Consider the following 27,931-nt stretch of genomic DNA (forward strand, 5'->3'; position numbering starts at 1 on the left):
ATGGGGTGGGGGGAAGGGCAGGGACGTGAAAGGACCCCAGAACCTAACACCAAAGGCCTTCCTGTGACTCTGCCCGGGGCCATCACGTGTGACCATGCTTGTGTGAGCACGCTTCTGCTGAAGGGGCTCAGGATCAAGGGCGCACACACGGGCCGGTCTGTGCGCGGGGAAGGGACGTCCGTATCGTACGGATCAACGTCGGCAATCCGTACCCGGGCGTCCTGTTTAAAGGACGAGGATGGGTGATAGGTCGGTCAAGAGCCCAGTGGTAGACACTTGGTGCACTGACCACAAGGGTCAACTAAACGCTTTCCTCTGCCCACGAGCCCCCCCGCCACCAACCCCCCCAGAAAAGGATCAGAGGTGCACTTCATCAGTGTATTTCAACCAGGTATTTTATTGTTCTGGCGACTGCAAAATATACAAATTTCTGAAAAGCATCCCGTTTGAAAAGCTGGCACACCCTCATCCCAGGTCATTAATTCTGACAATATACAGAACACAGAGAAAGTCGTAAGTCACACGTAAAAGGCCCCCAAACCAACCAACGAACAACTAAACCCGATCTATACAGCATTCTATTTTCAGGCTCCCTTATACATATTAAATAAATAAATAGCACATCTGCTATCAAAATAATAAAAAAATAAATTTCAAGTATTACAAACAAAAACATCATTGGTGTGGTTGTTTCTCTTCTCCCCGCGAATGACGGGCTTCGCCCGTGGTCTCAGGACAGAGTAAGGACAGGGGGTAAGCCCACCCAAAAACAACTATGCCGAGTTAACAAAATTGGTCCCAGATATTTTGGGGGGAGTAAGGGGGGAGAGGTGATAGAGTATCAGTAGCCCCATGACCACAGCTCAAACACACGCTCCGTCCAGCGCCTCGAGTCAGATCCCGGCTTTCAGTCGGGAAGCATTCTGACCTCTCTGGGGTCTCTCTCCTCTTCTGTGTTTATGTCCTCTCGCCCCATCTGGGCCCTCACAAATGAGTGTTCAGGATGTTCACTTCCGTAGGTACTGACCTCAGCAGTTGGCGGCCGGGGGAGGGCACCCACACACAGCCCCAGGTGGATCGGTAGGAAGGGTCAAAACTCAGAGTCGGCTCTGACAGCCAGCATGACAAGGAGGCCAGAAAGAGGGCCTTGTCCAGAAAGAGGGACTTAAGAAAGCTGTTCTCAAGAGCAGAGCTGCAGGCCCCTCTGTCTAAAAATACGACCAACCTACAAGCACATGCTTGTGCGCACACACTTGCCGTCTGACGAGACTCAAGATGGCAGGAAAGGGAAAATAACCCATCTTCGGTCACACAGGAACAAAGATACACAGACATTGTTTTGGGCAAAGTGCCCAACTGGGGAAGAATGGGGGAGGACCTGAATGTTTCAGTGTGAAACCCACGAACTTGATTGTATGGTATCGGAAGCATGCCCCAATGTCCCACTGAACCCCAACCAGAAAAACACGTGTTGTCCAGTCCCCGCTCTGGATGTCCGAGTCCCCCACCCCCACACCCCGACCCCACTCCTGGTACATGTCTCGTCAGCTTAGAGGGGCGAGACTGTCAGACTTGAAAGCAGAGGGCAAGCAAGGGAAGTGACCTTTGGCACCAGCTTTTAGAGATTCTTCGAAGATTCCCCAAAGGGTCATTTGGGGAAATTCTACCACGGAGTCTCCAAATCATTTCTTCTGGGCCTCAAGACACCTGCTCATCCCCAGTCCATGGAGGCAGCAAGGAGAAACCAGTAGGCAGAAACTACAGGTATTCAGAACCACATGTCCCACAAGCCCTGGTCTGATCCACCCCCATAAAGGCCACAGGAGCCAAAGGCAAGCGAGAACATTCTCTTCTTCGGAATAAAGCAAGCCAGCACCGTGCTGGGTGTATAGCAGATGCTCCACAAAAATATGCAGGATTGAGCTCAGTCCCGTCAGGAGACCACAGACAGCCTCTTGGAGGACGCAGCCGCAGGGGACGTCTCGGCTGGGCCACCGTCCCCACGTGGGAAGCACAGGGAGACGATGAACATCCTGAAGGAAGGAGGCCAGCGCCGTGATCATCTCTGCTCCATCTCCTGGGTCAGTCTTGCAAGGATCCGAACAACTTGCTGCTCGCTGGTTGACTGGGGTCCCTCTGAGCTCCCCATCTCATGGGCATGCCCCGTTCCCCACATGCTTTCCAAGCTCCAGTCTCCAAGGGCACGAACCCCAAACATCGAGGTTCCTGAAGAGAAGGTGCAACTTTCCCATCCCGCCTTCTGCCAGTTAAAAAAGTGCAAGAGCAAGCAGCTTGGGGGGGAGGGGGATGGGGGAGGCCCTGGGGCTCTTCTGGAACAATATTTCCTTTTGCCAACACAGCCAGACTGTCCTTGAGCGTCTCCAGAGGCAGAAGGCAGACCCAGGAAGGAAGGCGTGTGGCCCCGCGGCAGGTGGCTGCCGATCAGACAGGCGCATCTGGCTCAGAGCCTTCTCCCTGCACCTCTGGCCCCAGCCCGGTGCAGGCCTGAATCCTTCCTTCACGAGGCAACGTCTGAGCCACGAGGCACAGAAGAGCCTTGTAAAAGTTTTCACCAAGGTTGTCACCATCCCTTCCTCTTCAGCAACTGAGATCTAGGCCCCCCTTTAACTTTAGGATTCTGGGGCCGAGTGTCATCTCCCCAAGCTGGGAACATACCAGGTCAGGATCATAGAAACTAAACAAAACAAAACAGCGTGGAGGCCAACATCCCCTCCTCGGGGCCTTCTCCCAGCTCCTCTTCGACGGCTCATCATCCTTTCTGAGCCGTGTGGAGGGTCAGGGAGGCCAGGGAGAGGGCACGGACCCCACGCACGCCCCCGGGAGAGGCCTCCTGGGGTCTCGGCTGCCCCGCCGCGGTCGGCGGCCCAGTTCTTTCTGACCAGCAGGCCCCTCTTCGATCCCACCCACCCCGTTCCGGAAGAAGTCCTGGGGAATCGCTGGCCTCGGGTAGATGGGAAAAGCACTAACTAAGCTGCAGGAATGGAACTGGAATGGAACCGCTGGGTCCGGCCTCAGTGTGTCCTGGAGTCGATGCTGCTCTGGGTGCCTTTCATGTTCTGTTTCCAGGAGAAGAGAGGGGCAAGGAAAGGGAATTATTATTTCCTGTCCACGAGGCTTCCTAAAGCCAAAAAGACTAAAGCCATGCGATGGAGACCACGTCCCTCAGACAAAGAGCACGACCCCAGAAGAGCGTCATCGCCAAACGGGTGGAAGAAGGCCCAGGTGGGCTCCAGGGCCGTGGTGGAAGTTAAGCCCAGCGTCACCCCACAGAAGGGCCTGGGCAAGGCCGGGCGAGGGCCCTCGGGGCAGAGGCCTGGCACCTACTTCTAGGAGGCGTGGGAGAACAGGCAGCTCTCGTGGGTCGGAGCTCCGGGCAACACCAAGCGCCCGCACTTAAGGAGCCCTCCAGCCCTCGGCCCTTTAGAGCCTGGAGACCGGCCCGCCCGCCCCCAGGGGACTCCAGCCGCCCAAAGCGGGGCAGGAGATGGGCCAGGGGCCCTCCAACGAAGCATAAGGACTCTCCTCCCAACTTGCTCAAGTAGACCGCGCGTCCGGCCCTTGGACCCCAGATTCTAGGAACGGGCCGGGCGCCCAGAATATGGGTGCCACTGGCCGGATGGATGGCACCGGGGAGGAGCCAGGCAAGGACGCCAGGCAGGGAAGGACGCATGTCACTAAAGCTCTCTTCCTGTTCTAACAAAAGCAGTCCTCGCCGGAAGTCCCACCCCTACCTACGACGCTGACCAGGATCAAAACCCCCTTAAAAACCTGTTTCTCAGTCAGCTGGGGCCAGACGGCAGCTGCCAGGGCACACGGCGCGCTCCTCGCCTCACCTCCAGCTGCCCCGCCAAGAAAGGAAACAGTTGGTCCAAGTGCTCTTTCCCCTCCTGTCTCTGCCCAGGCCATGTGAAGGGGGCGAGGGAAGAGGGGAGCGGAGGCGGGCACACAGGGGTGCAGGGATCCTGGCAGCCCCCCCTGCTCCCGTGCAGAACCAAGGGCCCACGGTCGGGACGCCTGGACAGAAGAGACTCGCAGGACCCGCAGCCCCCGCTCAGCCCAGGCCACCTCCGCCTCAGGTCACAGGTACGTGAGGTGGTGTCTGTGGGTGGGGGTCTCCCCGGGAGGACCTCGCCGCCTTGCAGCCCGCCACTTAGGGAGCTCGAGGCGCCGCCCGGCCCCACTGCAGCTGCTGGCTCCACCCGGCCCTCCGACCTCGCACGCCCACGGATGATGACGAATGCAACAATGATACTGGGGAGTGCAGGCACGGGCCACGTCACATCACTCACACATGGTGCCCTGGCTCAGGCCATATGGAGGGAAACGAGGAAACGAGAGAGAGGACCTCGAGACAATGGTGCTGCTCTTAAAAAAACACGTGTTCTCCGGCACGGGGCGTATGAGTCACAGACTTGACAATGGCCAGTCTCCACACAAACCGAGATGCCTGGACAGGCTGAGATGCCATGCCTCAGGGAGAGGTGGAGGGGACAGAGAGGGGCATGCACAGAGCCATTTACCTTTCCAAGGTTAGTAAGGAGAAAACTTTGAGAAAATGTGACAAACAGTTCGTCTTTCAAGCATAGTGGGGGGAAGGGAAGAACATGTTGGAAAAGAAGAACAGAACAAAACATCTTTAGTAGTATTTTCTTTCTCGTGTGCATTTGAAATTTAAAAATCAAGGATGCCCGATGGTCTGCTGCCCAGAGCACTAGCGCCGCCCGCAGGGGAGGACGGCAGGACGCGGCATCCGACCCGGCAGGCAGGCCCGTTTAACCAGGAAACCACGATCTCACAATCTCGCTGGTGTCCTCAGGCCACAACCCGTAAGCCCCCAGGGGTTCTCCCCACTCCCCAGTCTCCTGGTGCTCCTGCTGCTCATGAGAAGAAACCCCACTGGCCCGTGCAGAAGGAACAGGGGGGCATCCAAATGCAGAGGGAGCGCAAACCTGAGCACCTTGGGCATCCCAGCAAAGCACAGGGCACCGTCTGTCCCGTGATAACGGCTAGCGTCCGCCGGGCACGGACTATGTGCTGGACGTTCTGCTAAGCTCCACATCTATATTCTCATGATCAAAACACCTTGTACTGTTCCTGTCTCCATGTTACAGACGAGGAAGCAGAAGTGCTAGAACTGTCCAGAAGTCGAAAGATGGAGGGTGATAAAAACCAAGATCCAAACCGGGCTCAGTTTGACTTGAGTAGTAAAAGTGGGTATCTGCGATCTCAGACGTGGCCTCACACTCCCAGGTGGGGCTGGACGCTGGTGCAGGTGTGACGGGTCCAGAGGATACACTTTTGCTGAACTGGAGGGATTCTAGCCAAAGGCACTATGAGCCACGGAGACAGGCAAGTTCAACCTTAGAAGGTGGGGAGGATGTGCCCGAGGGGCACCCTCCCAGCAGGAAGGTGTCTTTCCTGGCAACATCAGGCCATGGCTCAAAAGGAACAGGATGTGCACAGATGCAAAAGTAGAAGCCTCCAAATCCAAAAGCTAGTTTTCACGCCAGGAGAACTCTTGCTCTAGAAGCACTCGGTTACAATGCCTGGCTTCAAGGAGGTACCAGACAGGGGACAGATTGTCTTTAAGACTGAGTTTCATGGACAGGCCCACCAGTAAGTAAACACACGCTAGCTGCAGAGAGCAGGTGCATGGGAGAAGCTGCAAGAGCTAGAAAGGACATCCAAGCAGCTCTGGGCAGTGCCCCACAGGCCTCAAACGTCAGGTGCCCCGGTGAGCGGTAGGTGAACAGTGCCTTGACCGTTCCCAGAAGCCAGCAGAGAGAAGGCAGGCAGCCTTCAGGAGAGGGAGACAGACCCACTCAAGTCCCAGTTCTGCTACTGACTAGCTGGACGGCTGGAGGCAAGGGCCTTACCCTCATTCATCTGGTAAAAAAGGACAGAACTGCCCTACAGACCTCCTGGAGTTATTTTAAGGCCGAAAGACACGGAATATATGCAAGCAAGCCCATTCTCCGCGAGCTGTAAAGCATCGCAAAATAGATTTCGCTGCAGCTGGGGCCACCTAATCCCAGCATGATGCTAAACGACCACTTTCCAAGAACAAGCCACGCTTTCAAGCTCACAGGCTGGACTCCTCAAGCCAATTCCATTTCTGCATCAATTAGTCAAGGTCACCCAATCAGCAAAAGGGAGGATGGGCAGGTAGTGACCGGAAGGGTTGGGGCAGGGGGTATATCACGGCAGCTGTTAATGGAACTCCAAGATGGAAGGCCTCGGCTCCTTCCGTGGCGGGGGCCGCCGGAGCAGTGAACACACTGAATTATCTAGCAGCTGCTCTGTTCCGGCTGACACTTAACCAGAAACTTCCTGCAGAACTCCGGCTGAAGGACAGGGGAAACCAATGGGTCTGATTCCAGCGCTGCACCCAATGCTGGTTGTGACCATTAAGGCTAAGCAGATGCTGGTACAGGACAACCAGATCCACAGCAATGGTTCCCAAACAGACCTCCCCAGAGAGCCAGGGTCCTGGAGCCCCAGGGGAGTGGGTCTCTGCTCGGACAGAAGGGAGAGCCTGCAGGGTTGCAGGCCCACCACGCCCCCCCACCCCCCCACCCCCAGAGCCTGTCCTCTGTTTTGCAGACGAGGCCCTGGGTTACTTTTCCTTTCAACATGAAAGGCCTCTCCTAGAGGCAGCACAGAACTTAAAAGACGATGCATCGGGCATTAAGACCTAGCCTGGCGCCAAAATCAGACTTGAGGGAAAAAGGTAGGTTTATGTCAAGCCAGGCCCACTGCAAGTACTAACAGTAACGAGGACCCCCGAGGGACGTGCAGGAAGGCAGCTGTGGCAAGCGGGGCAGCAGGACGCGCAGGAGACAGCGGGGCCACATTGCTTCTTGCATCTTTTTCTAAAAATTCATGAATCCCCTTCCCCCTCCCCCAAGGCCGTCTTTCTCTGTCACGTATGACCAAAACTGTCATCGTCCTCCACATTTTATCAGGCGGGAGGCCAAACTGGCAAGCAAGGAGAAAGAGGTGCGAGGAGCAAAATTATTCAGAGAAAAATACTTACAAACAGGCTTTCCCTAGCAAAGGCTGCAGAGAGAAAAAGTGGAGAGAGAGAGAGAGAAGTCAGTAGAGGGACAGGGTACAGGCCCGGAGTCATCTGAAACCAGGACATCCTCTGCTGGGACCAGCCTGGCCCCACCCAATGGCTTCCAGACTTCCTGAGGATCCGGCCTGGCAGCCTCCAAGGACTGTCCTGTCAGAGTCGGGGGCACCCCAGCCGCGCGTCCTCCGTGACCGGCAGGCCACCCAACCCCGGCCCAGGCCAGTGCCCCCAAGTATCTGCAGCAGCAACCTCCACTTCCAACCGTGACCCCACAATTTACACCTAAACTGAATGTCACCCACAAACCACTTCAGTTCTCGGTTTTCATAAAAGGACACGATAACATCTTACAGCTGGTGCCGGGGCGGCCACCACCGTGTTAAGACACTCCGCGCAAACGACCTCGTCTGACCTGCCTTTTGCAGTAGGTGCTATTTCCCCTTTCCACAGACGGGGAAACTGAGGCCTGCAGAGGTTCGGTAGCCTGCCTGAGGCTGCCCGGCACTCTGCCCCACAACGCCAAGTCCAGACACCACGAGATTTAAATGAGCTTCAGGGGAAACGCAGCAAGAGTTCGGGGGCCTCGGCACTGAGCTCTCAAATCCGATTTGAGATTCAGCCTGTGACGTATTTGTGAAGAGCCCAGATGTGGTGGGTGGAGGTGGGGGGCCATCTCGAGGTGGCCCCCAAATCTGTGCCTGGGAATTTCTAGGTCTCCCGTATTGGCAAAGAGTCCTGGCTGCCACTGAGAAAAAGATGCTCTTCTGAAAATAAGTCTTAATGCCCAAGAGCCAACATCTGTCAGCTTTTCATCTTCACAGCAAATTAAACTAGTGAAATCTAGCTGGGTTTTTGCTTTTTAGCATCTTTACTACGTGGGATTATGTGGCATCTGTGTTGTGTGAGAAAGTCGCTCTTCCCAGGCCGTCCTGCGAGGCTGGCTGCCCAGGCTCTGCCCCAGCTCTGGAGGGGAAAATGCTTTTCTACAACGGGGACTGCACAAGGAAGCACGGAAGGAAGATCCTCAGCCATCGGCCTAGGACAGAAAAGACGTCCTCGGGCCACGTGTGGCCGACAACCCAGAGCCGAAGGGAGACTTCTGAACTAGGCCTCTGTCTTCAATTTTGTTTGAGAAAAAAAGTATTTGGGAATGTGAGTGGGACCCAGACACTTGGCCATTTCTCCTGTTCTGCCCCGTTTTGCCCTGGGAAGAACAGCTGCTCAGAAAGGAGGCGTGCACGCGCGCAGCCGTGGTCAGCAAGGAAGGACCCCAGGGTGCCACGAACCTCGGTGGTGGGGGGGATCCCCATGTTCTCTCCCTCCCCCACCCGCACACGTAGGCCTGGGTCTGAGGCCACCGCTGCCCCCAGGGGGGCTCTCCTCCCGCCCCACACTGACTGTGAGAAAGGAAAGGGGTCAACGCACTTGTCCGGGCAGCTGCGTGGGCACCTCCGGGGGCAGGCAGTTGGGCAGGGCAGCGGAGGTAGAAGCCACATGCTCCTCAAAGCTGTTGATGCGAGGCTTTTTGGTGGGCTCGGGGCTGGCTAGTGGGGTGACACTATTGCGTCTCATGAGCGGGTTAGGTCCCTTCTTTGCATCCTAAGCGAGACAAAGACAAAAGAGAGAAGGCGACAGTTACAAGGAGTGGGGAGGTAAATAAGCCAAAAAAAAAAAAAAAAAAAAACCCCAAACAAAACAAAACAACCCCAAAACCAAACAAAACACATTTCTCTGCTTCTGGATTTTACAGATTCGAGACTGACCACGGTGACTGACCCTGGGACCACGGGGTTGCAATTCTGTCCTGTGACTCCCAGTTGGCAAGAACGAGGGAGGATGTGCTGAGCCCCTTTCCCGAAACATTCCAAGACGCCCACTCGGACAAACGCAACGTTCACAAAGCAGGTGAGGGACGGACAGCAAGACCAGCTCTGTGGACAGTCATTCAGGGAAAGCAGATAATGAGATCGGAGGAAAGAACCTTGTTGCCAGCCTCTGAGAGAGCCGAGAAAGGGGAACGGAGGCCTGAGTGTGAGGCTCAGGTCACCACGGAGGGGAGAGCAAGGAGGGGGAGAGGGAAGGAGCCAGGGCTGGTCTCCCCCCACCGACCGCGAGCCAGGGTGCGCACAGCAGATACGAGATGGTTCCTGCTCCCCATTACTTCACCCCGGCTTAGGACAAGAAATGCAAGCTTCAACCCCCGCCAGGAGAGCAAAGAGGCAGAAAATCGGAGGTGGGCAGAAACGGCAAGCCAGGGCCAAACACTAGCCTTCCGATCGAGTGACAATGCAACAGGAGCGAGGACTTCTGTCCCAAGGCCCTGGGACTCTGCAGCCTGCAGCCCAGGAGCCTGAGCAGAGGTCAGTCTCCCTCAAGACGCTGCCCCAGTTCCACACAGCGAGGTGCTCAGGGACCATCGGAGCCCAGTGGAGGCCCAGCCTCGCTGGCGGAGTCAGGCTGGGAAGCCGCTCCTCACCCCACCACCCACGTTCAGAAGCAGGGGCCGCCACAGGGCCAAGCCTGGCTGTCCATCCTCCTTCCCCTTTGGTCAACCAGCCAGTCAACGGCTGGTGGAAGCTGGGACTTTCAGGCCAAAATCTTGTGGCCAAGCTCCTTGGGAACAGGGAGGTAGGTGTCCTGCACGGACAGGAACATCACACTCCGTGGAAGAGAAAAGGGTCAACTGGCGAAGCGTTGTGGTTTGACAGATAGTCGGTGGAAAGTAAGTCCAACGTTCCTTCCCAACCACGCCCGGGCAGCGGACTGCTGTGCCCGTGGGGGCTCCGACCTGGCTGCCCCCCAAGGGTGAGGCCTCCCCAGGGGAAATCAGATGCCACCAGGCCTGGGGTCTCCTGAAGAAACCTTCCACTCACCGAGTGGTCCCTGGAGTCCCTACTTCGCAAACCACACCGCCTCTCCAGTCCCACCACCCCCTTGCCACAACTTTCGTCTTCTTGCTAATTCTGCACCTAAGCGTCCGCAGACAACTGAGCGCATTTGCTAATCCCGTTTGCACCACTCTAAACGTGAAAGGCGTCTCAGTCACCCCAAAGGAAGACATTGGCTGTGCTACAGTTATGCTTGCAAGAGCGGAATGTGTCTTCCGCTTTAATACCCATTTCCTGGGTTACAACGAAATGGGGGGTGGGGGAGAAATATGGAAAGTAAGAAAAAGATGCCAAGAAGCCACATACAGAGGCAGGGCAGGAACACACAAATGAAAAGGAAAGGCAGGGGAGAAAGTCACAAAGACCGGCTGATTTCCAACAAACTCCCTCAGCGAGAACCCGGTGCTGAAGGACACAGGTGCGCGGTTACAGGTAATGTGACGTGGGGGCCTCCCCGGGGCTCGCACACCTCTGGCCCTGTCACTCCAGAGTCCCTCCCAGGATGGAGGACGGAGGGGGAAGCCTAAGTGCACTCACCTCTGACCTCTCCCGGTGCGTGCTCACAGACTCCACATGCAGGTAGATGGACTCTACACGGCAGCCTGCATGAGGGTGGGGACAGAGGTTGGCTTCCAGTTCAAGGGGACAGGCCACGTCCACTCGAGAGCCACCAGGAGCCACTGTCCCAGGGAAGCAGGGCGTGGCAGGGGCTGCGTCACCACACTCACCGTAAGCAACAGGTGTCAGTTTGAGGACGGTGTGAAGGGGGCATTTCAGATAAGGCATCTCCTCTGAAAAGAAGAGAAAGGGCCTCACGATGAGACACAAGCCTTGAGGACGGACACTTGCAGGTCCCCAGGGAGAGCTTCGGCCACGGCGTCGGTGCCCTCGGGGTCCTGGCCGAGCATGTCTCCGTGCCCCCCACCCCACACACAGGCCCCTCCTGCTCAAGGCAGGCGGCCCTAGGAGAAACCCCTAGCCAAAAGAACACGATCAAAACCAACCCCAAACCTGCCCTCATGCCGTGTGTTAGAGTTTAAAAGTCATTCCCCAGTTTAGGTGCGTGGGGATTTAGGTGAAGCTTGGGTAGACACAGGCTTAAATTTTAAGTCTCTTAAGTCTCATGAATTTTCTGGGTGCTTTGTTCTTTAGAGGTGGGCTGAAGCGCTCAAAGCCCCTGAGATGTGAGGAGCTGAGGACTTTCAGGAGGCTGTTTCGCGAAGCCCTTAAGCCCACCAGACTGTGCATCAACTGTGCTCTGAAGGCCTTCCCGAGGGCTGGCTGGGAAGCCCTGGGCCAGGAGGCCTGCCCCAACACTGAGCAGCACAGCAGATGACCCGTGTGGCCTGGGTGGGGAAGGCCTTGGTCTGCAGCAACCCCACACTCCAAGGCCAGTCTCCCTCCTCCCTCTGGGGGAGCCCGACTGGCTCCTAATCGCCCCCACCATCCCGAGGAGGCTTGGGAGGACGGCAGCACCTGCACTCTTATCCAGGAAGTAGGCCAAGAGGCAACGCAGGACGGCCTGATGGCAGATGACCAGCACGTTCTCCTGGCGCTCCAGCTCCATGATCACCGGCTCCAGGCGCTGGACCAGGTCCTGGTAGGACTGCAAGACAGACAGACAGGGATGCTGCGTTGGAATAGAGGTGCACGCAGGGAAGGGTGGGGGCCACGCCTTCCTGTGGTCAGAAACCAGGGGACACAGAATCAACTGAGAATCGATCTACAGCCGGTGGTGTTTCCGTGGCGCATCCCTCCTGGGCGCCGGGGGACCCACCTCCGCTGGCTTCCTAGAAAAGGGAGACCGTCCCCCTGTGGGTGAGGATGTGGAAAAGCAGTCCTCCGAGAGGACCGTAAACCATCCTCTCTCACGGCTGCTCCCTGATCCTCCACATGGGGGAGGGAATGACGTCCCGACACACGCTTACGACGTGGAGGACCCTTGAACACGTTACACTAAGCGAAAGACGCCAGACACAAAAGGCCACGTGTTATATACAACCCCATTTCTATGAACTATGCAGAAGAGACATGCCCACAGACACACAGAGTAGATCCGTGGTTGCCAGGGCCTGGGGGTGGGGGTCACAGGCTGCCGGTTCTTTTGGGAGTGATAGAACGTTCTAGAATTAGTGGTAACAGCTGCACAGTATTGTGAGTGCACTAACCACAACTGAATCGTCTACTTTAAAATGGGGAAGTTTATATTGTGTGAATTTCCTCTCAATAAAAAGAAACTGAAAAAGAAGGGGCTGACGGGTGGCTTTTAAAAAGGACCACCACAGGGCGCCTGGGTGGCTCAGTTGGTTAAGCGACTGCCTTCAGCTCAGGTCATGATCCTGGAGTCCTGGGATCGAGTCCCGCATCGGGCTCCCTGCTCAGCGGGGGGTCTGCTTCTCCCTCTGCTTCTCTTCCCTCTCATGCTCTCTGTCTCTCATTCTCTCTCTCTCAAATAAATAAATAGAATCTTTAAGAAAAATAAATAAATAAAAATAAAAAGGACCACCACGGCTCCCACTCACGCCTCTCCCTCCATGGTTCCCCCGCTTTCTCTTACTCATCAGCTTCCAAGAACGGGGGGGCCAGGGCCACAGAGGAGGTCAGTGCCCTGAGCACAAGGGAATGGAGCAGGACAAAGACCGAGAGCCTGCAGACAGCAAGGACCCACTAGTGTCCCTGGCGCCCTGCAGCAGACCCCCAGAGCACCCCGCATTGCAGAGGCTCCGTCCCCTGCTCGTTCGGCCAGACAGGGCCACACGTGGCCACAACTCAGTGAGTACACATGACCTGAGATGACACATGTCTGCCACCTCGCCTGTAGCCGGGGGGAGGGGGGGTCCCTCGTGCTGAGCGAATGATCGCCCTGACTGACGTTGTCTCCCACATCACTACATAACCTTCAGAGAAACGCATCTGGCGACTGCTCACGGGGAAATACAACTGTACTGCCTGGAGCTGTTTACAAGGATCAGTTTAGGAAGACTGGATGGGAGCTGAGAGCACCAGGAACGAGCATCGGAAGGGGTACGCAGGAGGTTGGATGCAGAGCCCTTCTGCCCCTCGGCTACTGCGCCCCGTCGCCAGGAAGGGGGCCGACTGGGCCCGGCTGTCACACGCAGAGAGCAGGCACAGGGCCCCGCCAGCGCACGTACCTCCCCAGTGGGGTAGCGGTAGTAGTACTTGTCCTGCTCCCGCAGAGCATACTCCTCGGGGTAGGTGTCCTTGATCTCCTCATATGTCATCTCCTCGCAAACACCCTGGTGGGGACACCCAGACGTCACCGCGCGTCGCTCAACACAGCACGTGCACATCTGCAAGGGCCCTCATCTCGGGCAGATTCAGTGGGAAGAGACCTCCTCTTTGCCCTCTCGCGCCCGCGCCCCACCTCCCACGGCCGAGGTCGGGTCCCGGCACTCACAGCATCGATCTCGTTGAGCGCCTTCCACTGCTCGTAGGGAAGATGAAGGGCTTCTGCGGTCTGGATGGTACTTTTCAGCTGGCTTGTCCACACCTTGAGGTCCTTCAGGTTCTGCTCCTCCACAAATTTGCTCAGGGCGTTTGCAAACTGAGAGGGCACGGGACAAGAGGGACACGCGCTGGACTCAGGCTCCTGCCCCCCCCCCCCCCAAGAAGCAGTGCAGGACTCGTCCCACTCCACGGCAGGGACATTGCTCTGCTGTCATCAGATCAGTGAGGAGGAGCCCGGGAGCCACTGAGGAGCAGCCCCTGCAGGCACATCCTCCCCGAAGACCCAGGGACCCCACCCCTGCCCGCCACACGTGCACTACACACCCGGGGACACACCCATCCCTCAGCAGCCCGCTCTGTCCCCTGCTCCCCCCTACCTTCCTGCCCCTGCTGGACAGACCCGAGTCCCCTCCGATCTTCCCCTGGAGGTTGTGCTCGCTCTCGCCATGCCGACACAGGTAGATGGTGCGGGGCTGCACGTGGATGTTCATCAGGTAGTACACGATGCGGCTCTGAATGTGGTCCTGAACTCTGTTCACCAAGAACCGCCGGCCCACGTCGATCACCTTGATCAGGGATAGGTCCCTGCACAGGAAGGCAAGCAGCTGACCCGCAGTCCCCGGACCGCACAGCCCAGCCGGCCCGCGTGTGAACCCCGGGGCCCCAGGCCCGTTGCAGAGACTCAGTGCCAACAAAACCACCACGTCTGGCTGTGAGCTCTGTGAGGGCGCAGATGGGAGTCTGCGGTCTCAGAGACAGAGAATAAGTGTGCAGGGCGTGGTCAAGAGGCCGATGCTTCCCAGAAGAGGGGGACAGCAAAGCAAGAGAACAGAACAGAAAAGAAAGGACACAGCAAAGGGACAAGAGGAAGATGGGGCTCGACGTGCACCTTCCACACCTCGACACAGTGAGCACCTGAAACACTGACACTGAATATGCAAAGATTTTTTTAATTATTTTTAAAAATATTTTATTTATTTATTTGAAAGAGAAAGAGAATGAGCAGGGGGAGGGGTAGAGGGAGAGGGAGAAGCAGGCTCCCTGGTGAGCAGGGAGCCCGACGTGGGACTCGATCCCAGAACCCTGGGATCATGACCTGAGCTGAAGGCAGTCGCTTAACCAACTGAGCCACCCAGGCGCCCAAGGATTTTTTCAAAAGATGTTTTAAAAGAGAACTGATGAAAGTATCCAGGAGCAAGTGCTTTGTGGGGACAGCAAGAAAACACTAAAGTGGTGGACTCAGAACGGTCATCTCTTAGGAATTACCTGTCACATTTGTCGGGGTCGAGGGGCTGATAGCTGGCTTCATAGCAACTGATTCTCTTCATGAAGTCGTCCATGGCTTCTGCTGAGTTGCAATCTTTGTAATCCGGGCTGGAGATTTTAACTTCCTGTAACACCACAAAGAGGCAGCTGATGAATCACGCTGTGAAGGCTTTCTGCTTAGACGAAGCAGGATTTGGGGCTTGCAAACAGGGAAAGTACAGAGCAGCTCAGAATAATGATGATCCTACCCGGCATTTAAGAGGAAAAAAAGAAATATACCAGGGGTTGAGTCAGAGCCGGATGATTACACTGGGAAAGCACCCACGGGAGACAGAGGATCGCTCCCTGGAAGGATGGAGACAGGAAACCCACAAGGATTCTAATGAACACAACTGAATGGGCCACGATTCGGGATCAACCCAGTAGCCAGGTCGCCACCAGACCGCCAACCCTGAACTCGAGTTTTGGATAAGCACAGTAGGCGGCCGGTTAGCAAAGGCACGCTCTGGAGAAGCTAGCGAGGCCCTGCCCTACGCACCAGGCACCATTCTTCCTGCCACCACCCGTATGGGGCAGCACATGCTTGTCACTGGTCCCCAATTAGTACTTCTCCACCTGGCCCACACGTCCTGTCCTTTCGAAGGTTTGCTCTCCTGGGAAGGAGGTGAAGCAGAAACAACCCTCGGACCTGCCATCTCCTATAAGTGATAGGTCTGAGCAATGGGGCAGATTTGAGGGAAACTCAGAATTTGTTAATGCAGGTGTTCTTTTCCTCTACAACAACTAGTACCGCGAGAGAGGCCGACACTCTTCAAAAACCCGAGTTCAGTAGGGAGTTAGGTGCTTCACGGTGCAGAGTCTCAGTCTGGGGAGATGAAAACGTTCTGCCCATCGGGGGGGGTGACCGCTGCATCGGAGATGTGAGCGTGCTGAATGCCACGGTTGGAACACTTACACGGGTCAGACGGCAAATCTGGTCTTACGTATATTTTACCACAGTGAAAAACAACCTAAGTTCCCAAACCCCTTTCTCCCTAGCACGGCCGCCACAAAGAGCGCAGTGGGAAGGCCTAAGCTCCAGAGCTGCCTCCGGGCTTAAGCAGAGCCACGGATTTCTGAAATGGGGCAAATGACCAGATGTGTTAACAGAGCACGAGGTAAGTGGTGAACTCCCAACTGAGCACGTGGGGACTGCTCGCTGTGGAAAATTTAATTGTGCACCTGCGCTGTGCCTCGCTACCAAGTGGGACTAGGAGAACCAAACCTGAGAAACACAGCAAAACCCTCTGTTCAGATCACAACTTCTGTCCTATGTCCCCGTAGTTTGAACCTCCCCCTTTGGATGCACTGAAACTAACCCGGACTGATTTTCCACAATTTGAATAGCCCTTCCTGAAATACGAACTCATTTTTTTTTTTTTTTAAAGATTTTATTTATTTATTCATAAGAGACAGAGAGAGAGAGGCAGGCTCCCCGCTGAGCAGGGAGCCCGATGCGGGACTCGATCCCAGGACCCTAGGATCATGACCTGAGCCGAAGGCAGATGCTTAACCATCTGAGCCACCCAGGCACCCAATACGAACTCATTTCTTAGAAATGCCTGTAAATATTCCCACTACCTTGGAGAAAAGTTCCAATACCAGAAGCCAGTGAATCTTCAGCAACCCTCTAAAGACGCACGCTGTGTACAGCAAATCAGAGCCTTCCCTGTGCAAGCATCAGACCTGCTTCTCATTAGAGACACATCTTGCTCTCATGTATTTAAGCTGGAGAGAAAATTATCTCCTTGAGAAGGTGACCTATGATAAAGTCTTCATGGTAACTGTTTCCATTTATGATATATTGCTCTCGAGTGGCAAAATTTAAGAATTAATTAAATTAAGCTGCCAATTATCCTCAACCGATCTGGGTAAACCTCCCCCTCGGCACTGGGAGAGGAGAAGGGAATGTTGCAGATGCAAAGGCAGGAAGACTGTTTTACTACCTCCATTCTTCCCACTCTTGGGGGTTCTGCCTTTTACTCTGGCTGCGTCCTACGGAGTTTTATCGACACTCGATCATTCTTACTGATTAAGGACCTTCCACAGCTGAAGAGTCCAGCCCGCGCTGTCTCCTTTCCCATCTGGAGGGGTGAGTTGCCCTTTGTCCCAAGCAGCCCTGTCCCCACCCGGCTGCCAAGCTACTGCCACTCACAGAAACTGTTCCCAGTCCCCTGCTTTATCTCTTATGTCCCGTAAAGACTGCTTTCTGCCAAATGTCTGCAAGGACCCCAGATAAAGCCAGTCCAGGTCACAGAACATGCTTCTAAATTAAATACCACTCTGCACTTCCCGCCTTCCTGGATCCCACCTCTCAGACAAAACCAACAAGCTGGGATAGTCAGCTCGCTCTCAGCGTCTAGTTATTGCTCTGGGCCTGATCTGGTTCCCCACTTTTCTCTCACTGCCACCCCAGAGTGGGGTCCTGTGTAGTCTTACCATTATGTTGGAGGCCACAACCATAGGGTCATCGCACACAGACTCAATGAAAAACACCTGGAAGAAAGCAAAGCGAAAAGTTAGGAAACAACAAATGTGATTAACACAAAGGGCTGACTTTGGTGTCACTGTGATGTCATCACCACATTTGAGGAGGAAGTACCCCATTTATAAATACCCAAACACATAAAATGAACCACTTGCTCAATCCCGAGTCCTTCACCCTCCCTGCTTCCTAGTCACGGTCACCCCTCAGAGCCCCCACCAGTAAGGCCCAATCTGTAGGCTGCAAAACAAGGGCAGTGGGAGGTAAAGAACCAGGCATGGAGCAGAGGTGCCCCAGACACGGGTATCAAGCAATCCCTGAGGTGCTTGTTTTCCCTGCTCCTGCATACTCCAGAGCAAGACAAGAAGTCTGGCTCACCTTGAAATCATTTTCTTTGGCAAAATGAAGGATCATGTGTCTCCTCTCTCTGGTAGTATTGGTGGCATCGAAAACCTAATAGAGAGAAAGAAGGGCAGTGAAGAGAGCCCAAGTTTGAGATGAACAGTATTTACCAAACCACAAGTAGGCCAGCCTAGTTGTCACCTCTGGGTGTAAGCCAAAAATGTGGTTCCAGGAGAGACCACGCCCTGCCCCTCCCGCCCCTCCCGCCCCTCCCACTGCCTCAGGCACTCAGGGACAGACGGGCGGGTGGGAAGAGAACTTAAAGCAAATGAACAACAGCAAGGTACGGGGGAGGGACCCTGGCTACCATGGCGGAGCCACCCCAGGTCCAGCCTGCCTCGGAGGCTGGGGCCCTCACAGAGGAGGGCGGGCAGAGCACACCAACCGGCTGTGCTCCGAGTCCGCTCCTGGTTAACCACCTTCCTGGGTCCTGTGCTGCTCTAGCCCCTTGCCCCCCCGAACTCTCAGGCCCGGGGCACCTGTCCCTATTGGAGGTGTCCCTGCAAAGGCTCTCGGCACTGCTCTGGCCCGCGTCTACATCTTCCTCTCTCCAGAGCACCATCCTGCTATGGTGCTGCAGCAGAACGGGCCAAGTCCCCAGACTCACTGCAATTTGGCCCCCTTCCTTTGTCAGGTAACTTCTGACGTCTCTCAGGGCGGCTAGAGCGCACTGCCTGCAACACAGAAAGAGAATGCATGCCTCAGACCAGCCCAGCCCACGGGGGACGCCCAAGCAGCCCCCCAGTCCTCGCGATGAATAGAGCGACCAGCAAGCCTACCATTAAACTGCCAGGCCCGGCCTGCACAGACCCACAGGCCTCACATGGGGGGCTAGTCACCCTCGGGAGACGGTGCTCGTGGCTGGCTGCACACCGAAATCTCACAGGGAGCTTTTACAGAACTGAGGCCCAGGTCCTGCCCAGAGATTCCCACGGCACTAGGTAGGGTAGGGCTGGCTTCAGGATCGCCCCAAGCTCCCAGGTGAGTCTAAAAAGCTGTCAGGGCTGGGCACCACGGCACTTGGGTTTCATGACCCCCCTGGGCTTAAAAAAAAAAAATCCTTTCCAAATGTCAACAGAAGATTTTCCGCAAAAATGGTTTCGTTCATTCTCAGTGAGACATGGCTGTTGATCTCTGTCAACCGTCAGCTGAACCGGACCCCCTGGGAGCAGATGAAGGAGTGAGTCCCACAGAGGCTGAGACCTGTGACCCTAATACACTCGGAGGCGGGGCCGGACCTCCTCCCACAGGCCCACTTCCTCTTTCTCTTACAGAACCTGCCCTCAGGAAGCAAAGCGAACTGAAGTCCAGGCCCCCGCAGCTGCCCGGGCCTTACTTGCGGACTTTCATGGCTTCCTCGTTGTCGGGGCGGAAGAAGCTGTAGGAGCTGTACTGCTTCACGGCCTCCCGGCGGTACTCCCCGACATTGAACACTGCGGAGGCAAAGACAAGGGCAATCAGCTGACCCCCGGGGAGGAAGGAGCCACACACATCCGCAACTCTCCCGAACGACCTGAACGAGATGGCGCTAAGACACGGACACCAGCAAGTGGACCCCCGTGCAGGGCCGTGAGCCGGGAAGGCAGCCCAGCATCCCCAGGCCCAACGCTGCTCATGGTGGCCTGCTTTCCCGCCGCCCCGGTGCAGTCCAGCTTCGGGAGACCGCGTGACGCGGCGACAGGAGCAAGGATTTCTGCGCACGGCCCCCCCCGGGGTCCAGACCGGCCGTTCTCCTGCTGACCCAGCAGCCCGCGCCCGGCGGAAGCACCAGGCGCTGGCGGGGCACTCACTGTGTGACACGCGGCGCTGGGCACCATGGGGGACAGCACATGCCCAAAGGAGTTCGGCCGACCTCACGACCTTCCCTGGGTCGTTGCGAAGACCAGTCATAAAAAGGTAACTGATGGTATGGAGCACTTTATGACAGTCAGAAGGATGTCACAACGAAGTGCTATTGGAACTCGAGGGGCACGGCTCCCCACAGACTATGCAGCCAGAGAAGGCTTCTTGAAGGAGGGGAGAGCTGAGCTCGGCACGTGGGGGGGGGCAGTGGGGATGACACAGCAGCAGGTGGGAAAACACCCCAACACAAAGTTAGGGTACGTACACAGCGCGGTGAGTGACACAGCCCGAAAGGGTCCCCCACAGCCACGGGGGACAGGCCAGCCCCAGAGTGGCCCTGCAAGGCAGGTCCCGGCAGCCATTTCTCCCAGTCTCAGGGGTCGGCGAGCAAGACCGCAGCAATCAACGTGACCAGCCCGGCCCTGGCCCATGGCCTCACCTTTCGTGGGGACGCCAATCCAGTTGAGGTAGCGAGTCAGCTTCTTTGAGATGTAAGTCTTTCCCCGGGCTGGGAGGCCCACCATGACAATCACAGTGGGGGAGTTGGTCAGCTTCGGCCCACAGGCTAGGGGGAGAACAAAGAAAGGTGTGAGAGATGAAGCAGTGCACGCTGATGAACAAAATCCTGTACCCGGGTGAACGTTCAGGAATTCTGCAAAAATTCCTATTTCATTCTCACCTCAAAGCCCTGGGCATTTTACAGTCCAGCGAGGCCAAGACCCCCTGTTGGCCAGAGACCCCAGCCCCCGAGTTATATGTCTCCATCCTGCTTTGAGGTCATGCATGGCAGGGGCTGACCCCAAATACCAACCCGATCCCTGAGGCCCCTAAACCCAGCCAGGAACCCCATTACTAACCCCAGAGCAGAAGCACTATGGGGGGGCCTAAGGAAGGGACTGCCCAACACCAGTGGGGGTGAGGTACAGTAGGAGAGGTGTTTCAAAAAGAAAAAAACACCAGGGAGAGAGATTTTCACTGGGTTTTAAGAAAGGAACCCAAAGAACCCTGGTCTGGACACTTAAGGTGCAGTATTTCCTGGGCTGGTGTCTTGCCCTTGAGACTCTAAGGTGACTCCAGCATCCTGGTGACAAGAGTGCCAGGGGCCGCCCACTGGGAGCAAGAGACCAGCCACCTGCCCACCCCCAGCCCAGAACACTGCCTGGTGCTCGCCGGCTGCCACAGTCAAGCTAGGTCTCCCGGGCAACTACGTGGCATTGCTTCCTGGGCACCGGCCACAGGGATGCAGGCAAAGCTACTGTGATCACACCACAGATCTAGGCAGACGTCAGGTTTAGACAGGGGCTCTGTGTCTTCCTGAGCAAGCGAGTGCCAGATGGGGAAGGAAGGAGAGCCACCAGGCCATTGACAGGCACAGGCTTGAAGAAGGACACCTCCCCTAAGCTGGACGCCCTAACACGGTCCCATGCTCAGCCTGTGACCAAACTGAGATGACACGTCCAAACACCCACCATCTTATTCTAGGATCTGCCCCCTGGACCTGTGGGCTGGGGGCAAGGAGGAAGGAAACAAAGCATAGAGGGGGCTGTTTCTTCTTTCATGTTTTAGACCATCAGCGACCTTCTCCATGCAGAGTGAGGAGGAAGAAAGGCCATCAGGGGCCAGGAGACATTCAGGAGTCACAAAAGCGCTTGGCTGGGATTCCCCAGCTCCCAGGAGCTGGGGACAAACAAGTCTGTAGAACACAGGCATTTCCCTGCCCAGCAGAAGTACGCAAATAGAGCAAAGAAGCACCAATGGGCTTTCTTGAGTCCGAGGGGCAAGAAGAGAAAAGTGATGGCCTTCCCGAAAACCAGCGAGGACGTAAGACACACCCTACTGTTTGCATTGTGGCGGGTGCAGGTGACTCAAGAGCAAAGTCTTCTCGCTTATGCCTGGAAACAACCTTTACTCTAATCCTTCCCGCAAGCCACTCTGGCTCTCCACCGGTTGGATCTGTCTCCACCATGCCACTGCTCCCAAGAGCATCCAAATATGCCAGGACCGATGGACACATACACACACACTCTCTCTCTTCTCTCTCTCTGTGCCCCCCCCACCAGCTGTGCACACGCATGGAATACTTTTGATGGACTCATGCCAAGTAAGTGGAGACAAAGGCTGACCGATTTATAAATAGGGAATTAGTTCTACTACCAAGTAATCATATGCACAAATCCCTGGCAGTCGATGCTCTGGGAGGAAAAAAACCATAAGGACATGGCAGAGTAAATATCTTAAGCCAAGAATTCAGGTTGAACCTCAAACCTGAATAAATCATCCCTCTCTTATTCGGCAAAGCAGAAGCCATTCTCCCTATTCCTTTGGCTTCTCGCACAAGATTCGGTGGAGCTGCGAGAGGGGCCGGGTCTCAGAGCAGGGAAACCTTTTGACTAAATTTTGAGTCTTACTCTCCTTCACCCCTCCCTGCCCTTTTTTTAAACCCACAGGTGAGCTCAAGTGCCTTAATGCTATCATCACCTGCCCCTGCCTCAGTTCCCCCTAGACTCTCAGTTTCTTCTTCTCTGCCGACCTTTTTAACCCACGGAAGACGAGCGCCTCCTTCCACCTCTCCTACCACGTTCCCTGGCACTCTGCTCTCTCCTCTTCTCCCCCAACAGCACAAGGGCTAGGGAAGATGTGTGTGGAGTTTAAAACAAAATTTTCCCAGAAGTTCATATGTGTTTCATTTCACCTTACATAAATGTTTAACATTTTAACTTCTTTTTGACCCCCACCCCCCCAAAATTTTTATACTCGGATGTATTCAGATGTCCACGTAAGCATGTTTAAGAGGATACACATATGTTTGCTATGCTGAAGGGTGAAAGAAGCAGTTGTTTAAAGACCGCTGGGTTCACAGACTGTAAACACCTTCACTGGGGTTTGTGGGGGGGAGGGGGATGGAGCTCAAGCTAAAAGCCTCCTCCAGGGACGCCTGGGTGGCTCAGTCAATTAAGCGTCTGCCTTCGGCTCAGGTCATGATCCCAGGTCCTGGGATCGAGTCCTGCATTCAGGCTCTCTGCTCCACGGGGAGCCTGCTTCTCCTCTGCCTCTGCCTCTCATGAATAAATAAATAAAATCTTTAAAGAATAAATAAATAAATAAATAAATAAATAAATAAATAAATAAATAAATAAAAATTTTTTTTAAAAGCCTCATCCAGGGTTAAGGCTGACACTTGTGCAAGAGCTCACAGAAAGTCACCAAGTTCTGGGAGCCCACCCTCAACTCCTGTCATTGCATTCATTCATTCACGCAACAGACACATGTGCCGGGTGCCCTGTGAGCGCTGAGCATTATGTGGCCCAGGCGCTGCGCGGATAAGCCCCTGGTCTGGGGTGGCGTGGGGAGGAGACAAAGGACAGCACACAGAGGCACAGTCATTTCGGAGCGTGCTGAACGCCATGAGGAAGCAGCGCACACGTCCGCGTGGAGCCCTGGCGTTGGGGCTGGGCATGGCCACGGGGTGAGTGTGAACTGGGCAGTCAGAGTCAGCGTCCCTGGGGAGCACCTGAGCTAAGGGCTAACTGTCCACAGCCAGGCGCACCGCTGTACCGGCGGATACGGCAAAGCAAGTGAGAACCAAGAGGCCGGCTGCTGAGGGCAGTGAGCAGCAGACGATGGGGCGACCTGAGTGGCCGGTCCTAAAAATGGTCAGCTGGATGGGCCAGGGTAAAGCCCCTCGCCCTGCACAGAGGCTGCCTTCGAGGGCTCCAGTTCCGGCCCTACTCCCCAGATTCAGTGACTTGCCTCTCGGGGAGCGTGTAACGCACGGACACCAACAGGCACTCAGCAGTTGTCCTCACCCACCACACCAACGCCCACAACCCATGCTCAGAAAAGAAACCGTTGAAAGACACTTTTTGTTGCTCCCATGCCTCATTCCACCCAAAGGCACCCCACCAAAATGCCAACTGCAAAAGATGCTAAGTCACTGGTGTTCTTCTCTGCAAGCAGGTAATCATGCTTCAATGCAAAGTTCCCGGGAAACGAGTGGAAGGGGTGTTTCAGACAGAGGGCAAGCTGCGGATGCGGATGGGGTCAATTCCCAGACGGTTCCGGCAGGAGTCCCCCCTGCCATGTATCTACAGGAACGTTTGCAAGAGCAAACCGAGCACTGCCCACAAAGGCCTCTGTGACCCCACCCCCACCCCCCACCTCAGAAGGGTTCGCTGGGAAGGTTTCACCTACTTGGCCCTGGGGTAAGAGAAGGGAGGTCCAGAAAGCTCTTCTGTCCCACTGCTGGATACCAAATCATCCATTACTTTGCATGCATGCTGTAACTCATGCCTAACTAACCCTTGTCCAACGAATGGCTCTCCTAATCTGACACGGTCTCTGCCGGCAATAGGGAGGAACTGGGCATTTGAGTGAATCATCTGACAACGCTGGGAGGCAAGCAATACCACACAGCTGAGAGGACAGAGCACAGAGTCAAATAAACAGTGTTCGAGGCAGGGCCCCACCACTTCCTTGGACCTTGGCCAAGCTACTTGAGCTCTCCGCGTCTTAGCCTCCTTGCCCATGAAATGGAGGGATGCTTCATCAAGGTTCTCAGGAGGATGAACTACAACGGGATGGGTGTAAAAAATGCTTCCTGTAGCAGCCTCCATCAGCAGGAGTCGTTATGGTTTCCATCATTCTAGACACGAGGAAGCAAGACCCACAGGTGAAGATGGGTCCCACTGCACACGGAGTGAGGGACAGAACTGGGGCTCACCTAGGTCTTTCTCATCTGAAATCCTTCACCTGAAACTGAACTGGTGGTTCTCAACCAGTGGCTGAACCCAAAACCCCATCTGTAGCACTTCCAACTTGGCTTGGGCTCACCACTATGGATTTCCTTCCCCCCAGATCTCCCCCAAATAACCCTAACATGCAGCCAGGGCTGAGAATCCCTGCTACAAACTGTAGTGGCCCCTCAAAGATAAGGTTGGGACGACTCCTGAACATCCCCCCTCCCTTCTTTCTTCAAGTTGGAATGCCCCCTCCCCCCGCCATGGGTTTGAGTCCCCACTAGGATGAAAGTCTATCGGGAGACGGGGCATAACCTATGAGCTAGATTGTAGAGACTCAGGTTTTGAGTGGATAGATACCTCACCCAAAAAAGTCAGGACTCCCACACAGAGGCTCTCAACTTTGAGTGATAGTGTCCTAAACGCACAGCTGGCCCTTACCAGTCAGTCATTTACTTCCTTATCGATTGCATGCTGGTCAGTAAGTCCTAATACAGTTTGCAATTGAAGGACACTGCAGGTTTTGTAAGAATTTGCCACAACATGGGTGTATCAACAGGGCACCCAACTGATGTGCGTTAGACACAGAAATATCGTCCAACTAGCCCATCTAGAACTTTCTGTTGTTGTTTTACTGTTCTTTGTACATGAACAGTAATGTTCACCATGCCATCGTTTAATTAAGAAAGCTCAGAGGAATCTGCCTCAAAACCCTTAATTAGGACACCACTTAGAAAGATGGCAACAGGTTTAGAAGGAAGAAAATCGTTCCAAGTTTCCAAATACCATTAAAGAAGGGGTGAAAGGTGATGGGGAGGGAAGGGAACCAGGAAAGATGCCCCAAGAAGAAATACCCTCTTTTCCCCATTCTGCTGAGAAACAAATATGACTATATAAACCCAAAAAGACACCACTACTTGAAATAAGATCATGTAATAAATATCCAGGCTGCAGATATTTTTATAAGGAAGAATGTGTCTGAGACTACACCCCAGAACCACACAGAGGGATTCCAAGAGTGGGCGGGGACAAGAGACTTAATCCATCAGCTTTAGCACCCGCCCCCCCCCCCCCAGGCACACACCAAGCTCTAATGGTTCTCACAGGGATTTTAGGCAAATCTCTCATCTGCGTGCGAGACGTGCAGACTGATAGCGTCTAATGGATGGGTCTCTGAGGCCCGGAGGAAGGAAGCATAGCTGCACACTTGTCTGTCTCCGATTCACACGACTGAGCGAATGCCAGCCAATCTCAGTGCCCCCACATGGAACCTCACGTCTCCACCATGAACCTTGGGGGACTACTAAATGTGTGCACATGTGTACACACTTACCTACAAACACACGTGTGTACGTACAGAGAACCAACCTTTATTTGCATGACCAATTACAGTTTACAAAGTGCTCCAGAAATACTGGTTTTATTCAAAAGTCAAAAAGGGTGGGGTTGTTTCTGTGTCTTGCCACGGCCACATCTCCCTCACGATTTAGGGCACTGCATTCCCCACTACCAATTGGGGAATACTGTGGTCAGCCCCAGCGCAGAAAGCTATTTAAGAGTGTATCTGAAAGCAAGAAACAGACCTGCAAAGCCCCGGCCCTTGGCTACCTTGCAAAGAAACCAGTTCTTAAGGCTTCTGGGACCCCGAGAACCCCAGGTCCGGCAGAGGGGGTAAGCTGGTGGAGGAGTGGCCCCCAGTGTCCAGAGCACCTTGCCAGGTCCCCATCACCAGGATGACCTAGGAGCACCGCACAGCCAGCTCTCCCTGCCTCCTGTCTGGGACACGGGGGGTGGGGGGGGTTGTTGGTTGGTGATTCAGACCTGGGCAGAGCCTGAGGTGGCAAGATGTCACCATGGCCTCAGTGACCATCCCCTGAGAAACGTGGCAGCAGAGAAGGCCAGCAGGGGGCCTGGCGCTCAGGGACCGTCACTGCCTAGAAGATGCTTTGAGGATCTGGACACAGGATCCCATGTTTACCTCTCAGGTAACCTGACCCTGGCTGAGGCAGAACACCCAGCACTCGACTCACCCCATCCACCCTCCACCCGGTAGACTCCTGGGTGCGTTACCTGGAGAGCAGGTGTTGCCTTCAAACCACTCGAACCACCCTTTTAATAGGTGCCTCTCTCCGCAGCTTAGGGACAGAGCCCAAGATGAAAGGTAAACCTTTCCAAAGCATTTATGGCCCATGACAGGGCAGGAAGGTGAACTGCCAGCAAATTTCAAGCACGGTGGATTGTGTGTGCGTGTGTCTGTGTGTCTGTGTGTAGCTCACCCGCGCGCAAAATGCTGCCAACTGTGCGGTCACTGATCCACGGACCCTCCCCAGCCCCAGGAGCACAGGCTTGGTTCCAGGCAGCTCTCTTCTCGCCCCCAGCACAGGAACTGGGGGTGGAAGCCGGGAGAAGAAGAAAGAAAATACACTGAAGAAAAAAGGAGAGAGCGAGAAGATAGGGAGGTAGAGAGGGAGCAGACAGAAATATAAAGAGATTAAAACTACGCAGAAGAGAGAAACGGGATAGAAATTTAGAGAAGGGATAGAACTATGGAAAGCGAGAGAGAGGGGCGACGGAAACGGAGGTGGAGAGGAGGGAGAGAGAAAGGCAGAGAGCAGGGGAGGGAGCGAAGGCAGAGAAAGGGTGGGGAAAGACTCGCCGCGTCCCTCGGCCGGGACTTGGCACGGTAGGCGCCCGGGCGAGCGGCTCCGGCTGCGGGACACGCGGGCGTCCCTGGCCCAGCGTCCGCGCAGCGTAGGCTTCCCGCCGGGTTCTGCGCGTCCCGCCCCCGGCGCTCCGGAGCGGAGGCCGGGGCGCGCTCGGAGTTTCCGAGTGCCTCTGCGCTCCCGCGGCGAGCCGAGCGGAGCACGGCGGGGCGGCGGGCCGGGCCACAGCGCCCCCGACGCCGGCCCGAGGAGGCGCAGCGCCCGCGCCCCAGCCCGCGCGGTCTCCGCCCCGCGGCCAGAGCTACGGGACCCGCCCGTCCGCGGGGAGGAGCGGGAAGCGCCCGGCCCCGGCCCGCAGGGACCCGCCGAGGACGGCGCCGGGCCCGGCACGAGCGCGCCGGAGGAGCGGAGTCGGCACTACAGCGCCCCGCCAGCGCCCGCCACACAATGGCCTGGCTCTCCACGCGGCGCGCCGCTCCCCTGCAGCCCGGCCCCCGCGCGAATCTGCACTCACATCTGGGCAGCGAGGGGCGGTGGTCGATGGGGATCCAGATCTTCTGCACTCGGCTCTGAGTCAGCTCCAAGGGCATCTTCACAGCCTAGACTCGGCGGCCCTCCGCCCCCCCGCGAAGAATTCAGACTTGGGGAGGAGAGCAGCCTGTCGACCCCCGAAACAAAGGGGAAGGGGGGGTGCGTGCGCGGGAGCGCGGCGCGGGAGCTCTCCCGTGCGCTTTTTGGAAACGTGCTTTGTGCTAAATCACGAACGCTCGTCCGGGGTGTGAGGCTCCACGAGAGCGGCAAGAGGGCAGGGTGCTAGGGCTGCACCCGCAGCTGCCGCAGGGCCGGGCTCGTCTACTCGGGAAGCCACCAGGATGCTCGGAGCGCAGTGACAGCCGCGGTCCCCGGGTGCCAGCTCGAGTCCGACAGCCTTGCCTCCCGCTCGTCGCCTCTCCAGCTCTGCTAGGATGCCTCGCTCGGCGCCCGGGCTTTTAAGAGTCGGGACCGGCAGCTACGCAGACGTCAGCCTCGGGGCGGGGACGCATTCT

The 27,931-nt window shown here is 55.9% G+C and overlaps 1 protein-coding gene across 3 annotated transcripts; it reads right to left on the reverse strand.

Annotated features, from left to right (window-relative positions):
* Positions 1 to 379: 379 nt before the first annotated feature.
* On the reverse strand, positions 380 to 27,881 carry PFKFB3 (6-phosphofructo-2-kinase/fructose-2,6-biphosphatase 3). Of its 3 annotated transcripts, none has more exons than XM_021696767.2 (16): positions 27,400 to 27,881; positions 19,926 to 20,051; positions 18,981 to 19,077; positions 18,252 to 18,318; positions 17,621 to 17,695; positions 17,197 to 17,253; positions 14,719 to 14,843; positions 13,830 to 14,037; positions 13,403 to 13,549; positions 13,137 to 13,241; positions 11,461 to 11,590; positions 10,713 to 10,775; positions 10,522 to 10,586; positions 8,522 to 8,695; positions 7,058 to 7,080; positions 380 to 3,077 (listed from the first exon to the last, which is right to left on the reverse strand). In XM_021696767.2, the coding sequence occupies exons 1-16, from the start codon at positions 27,473 to 27,475 to the stop codon at positions 3,071 to 3,073; spliced, it is 1,545 nt and encodes a 514-aa protein (XP_021552442.1). In that variant the 5' UTR covers positions 27,476 to 27,881; the 3' UTR covers positions 380 to 3,070. The 3 variants fall into 3 exon arrangements, with proteins under 3 accessions (XP_021552442.1, XP_021552441.1, XP_044771484.1); XM_044915549.1 differs by lacking the exon at positions 380 to 3,077 and adding an exon at positions 4,552 to 4,594 and having other exon boundaries at positions 27,400 to 27,520; XM_021696766.2 differs by lacking the exon at positions 7,058 to 7,080.
* Positions 27,882 to 27,931: the final 50 nt, after the last annotated feature.

Source organism: Neomonachus schauinslandi, chromosome 5, assembly GCF_002201575.2.
Source record: "Neomonachus schauinslandi chromosome 5, ASM220157v2, whole genome shotgun sequence".
Taxonomy (NCBI): Eukaryota; Metazoa; Chordata; class Mammalia; order Carnivora; family Phocidae; genus Neomonachus; species Neomonachus schauinslandi.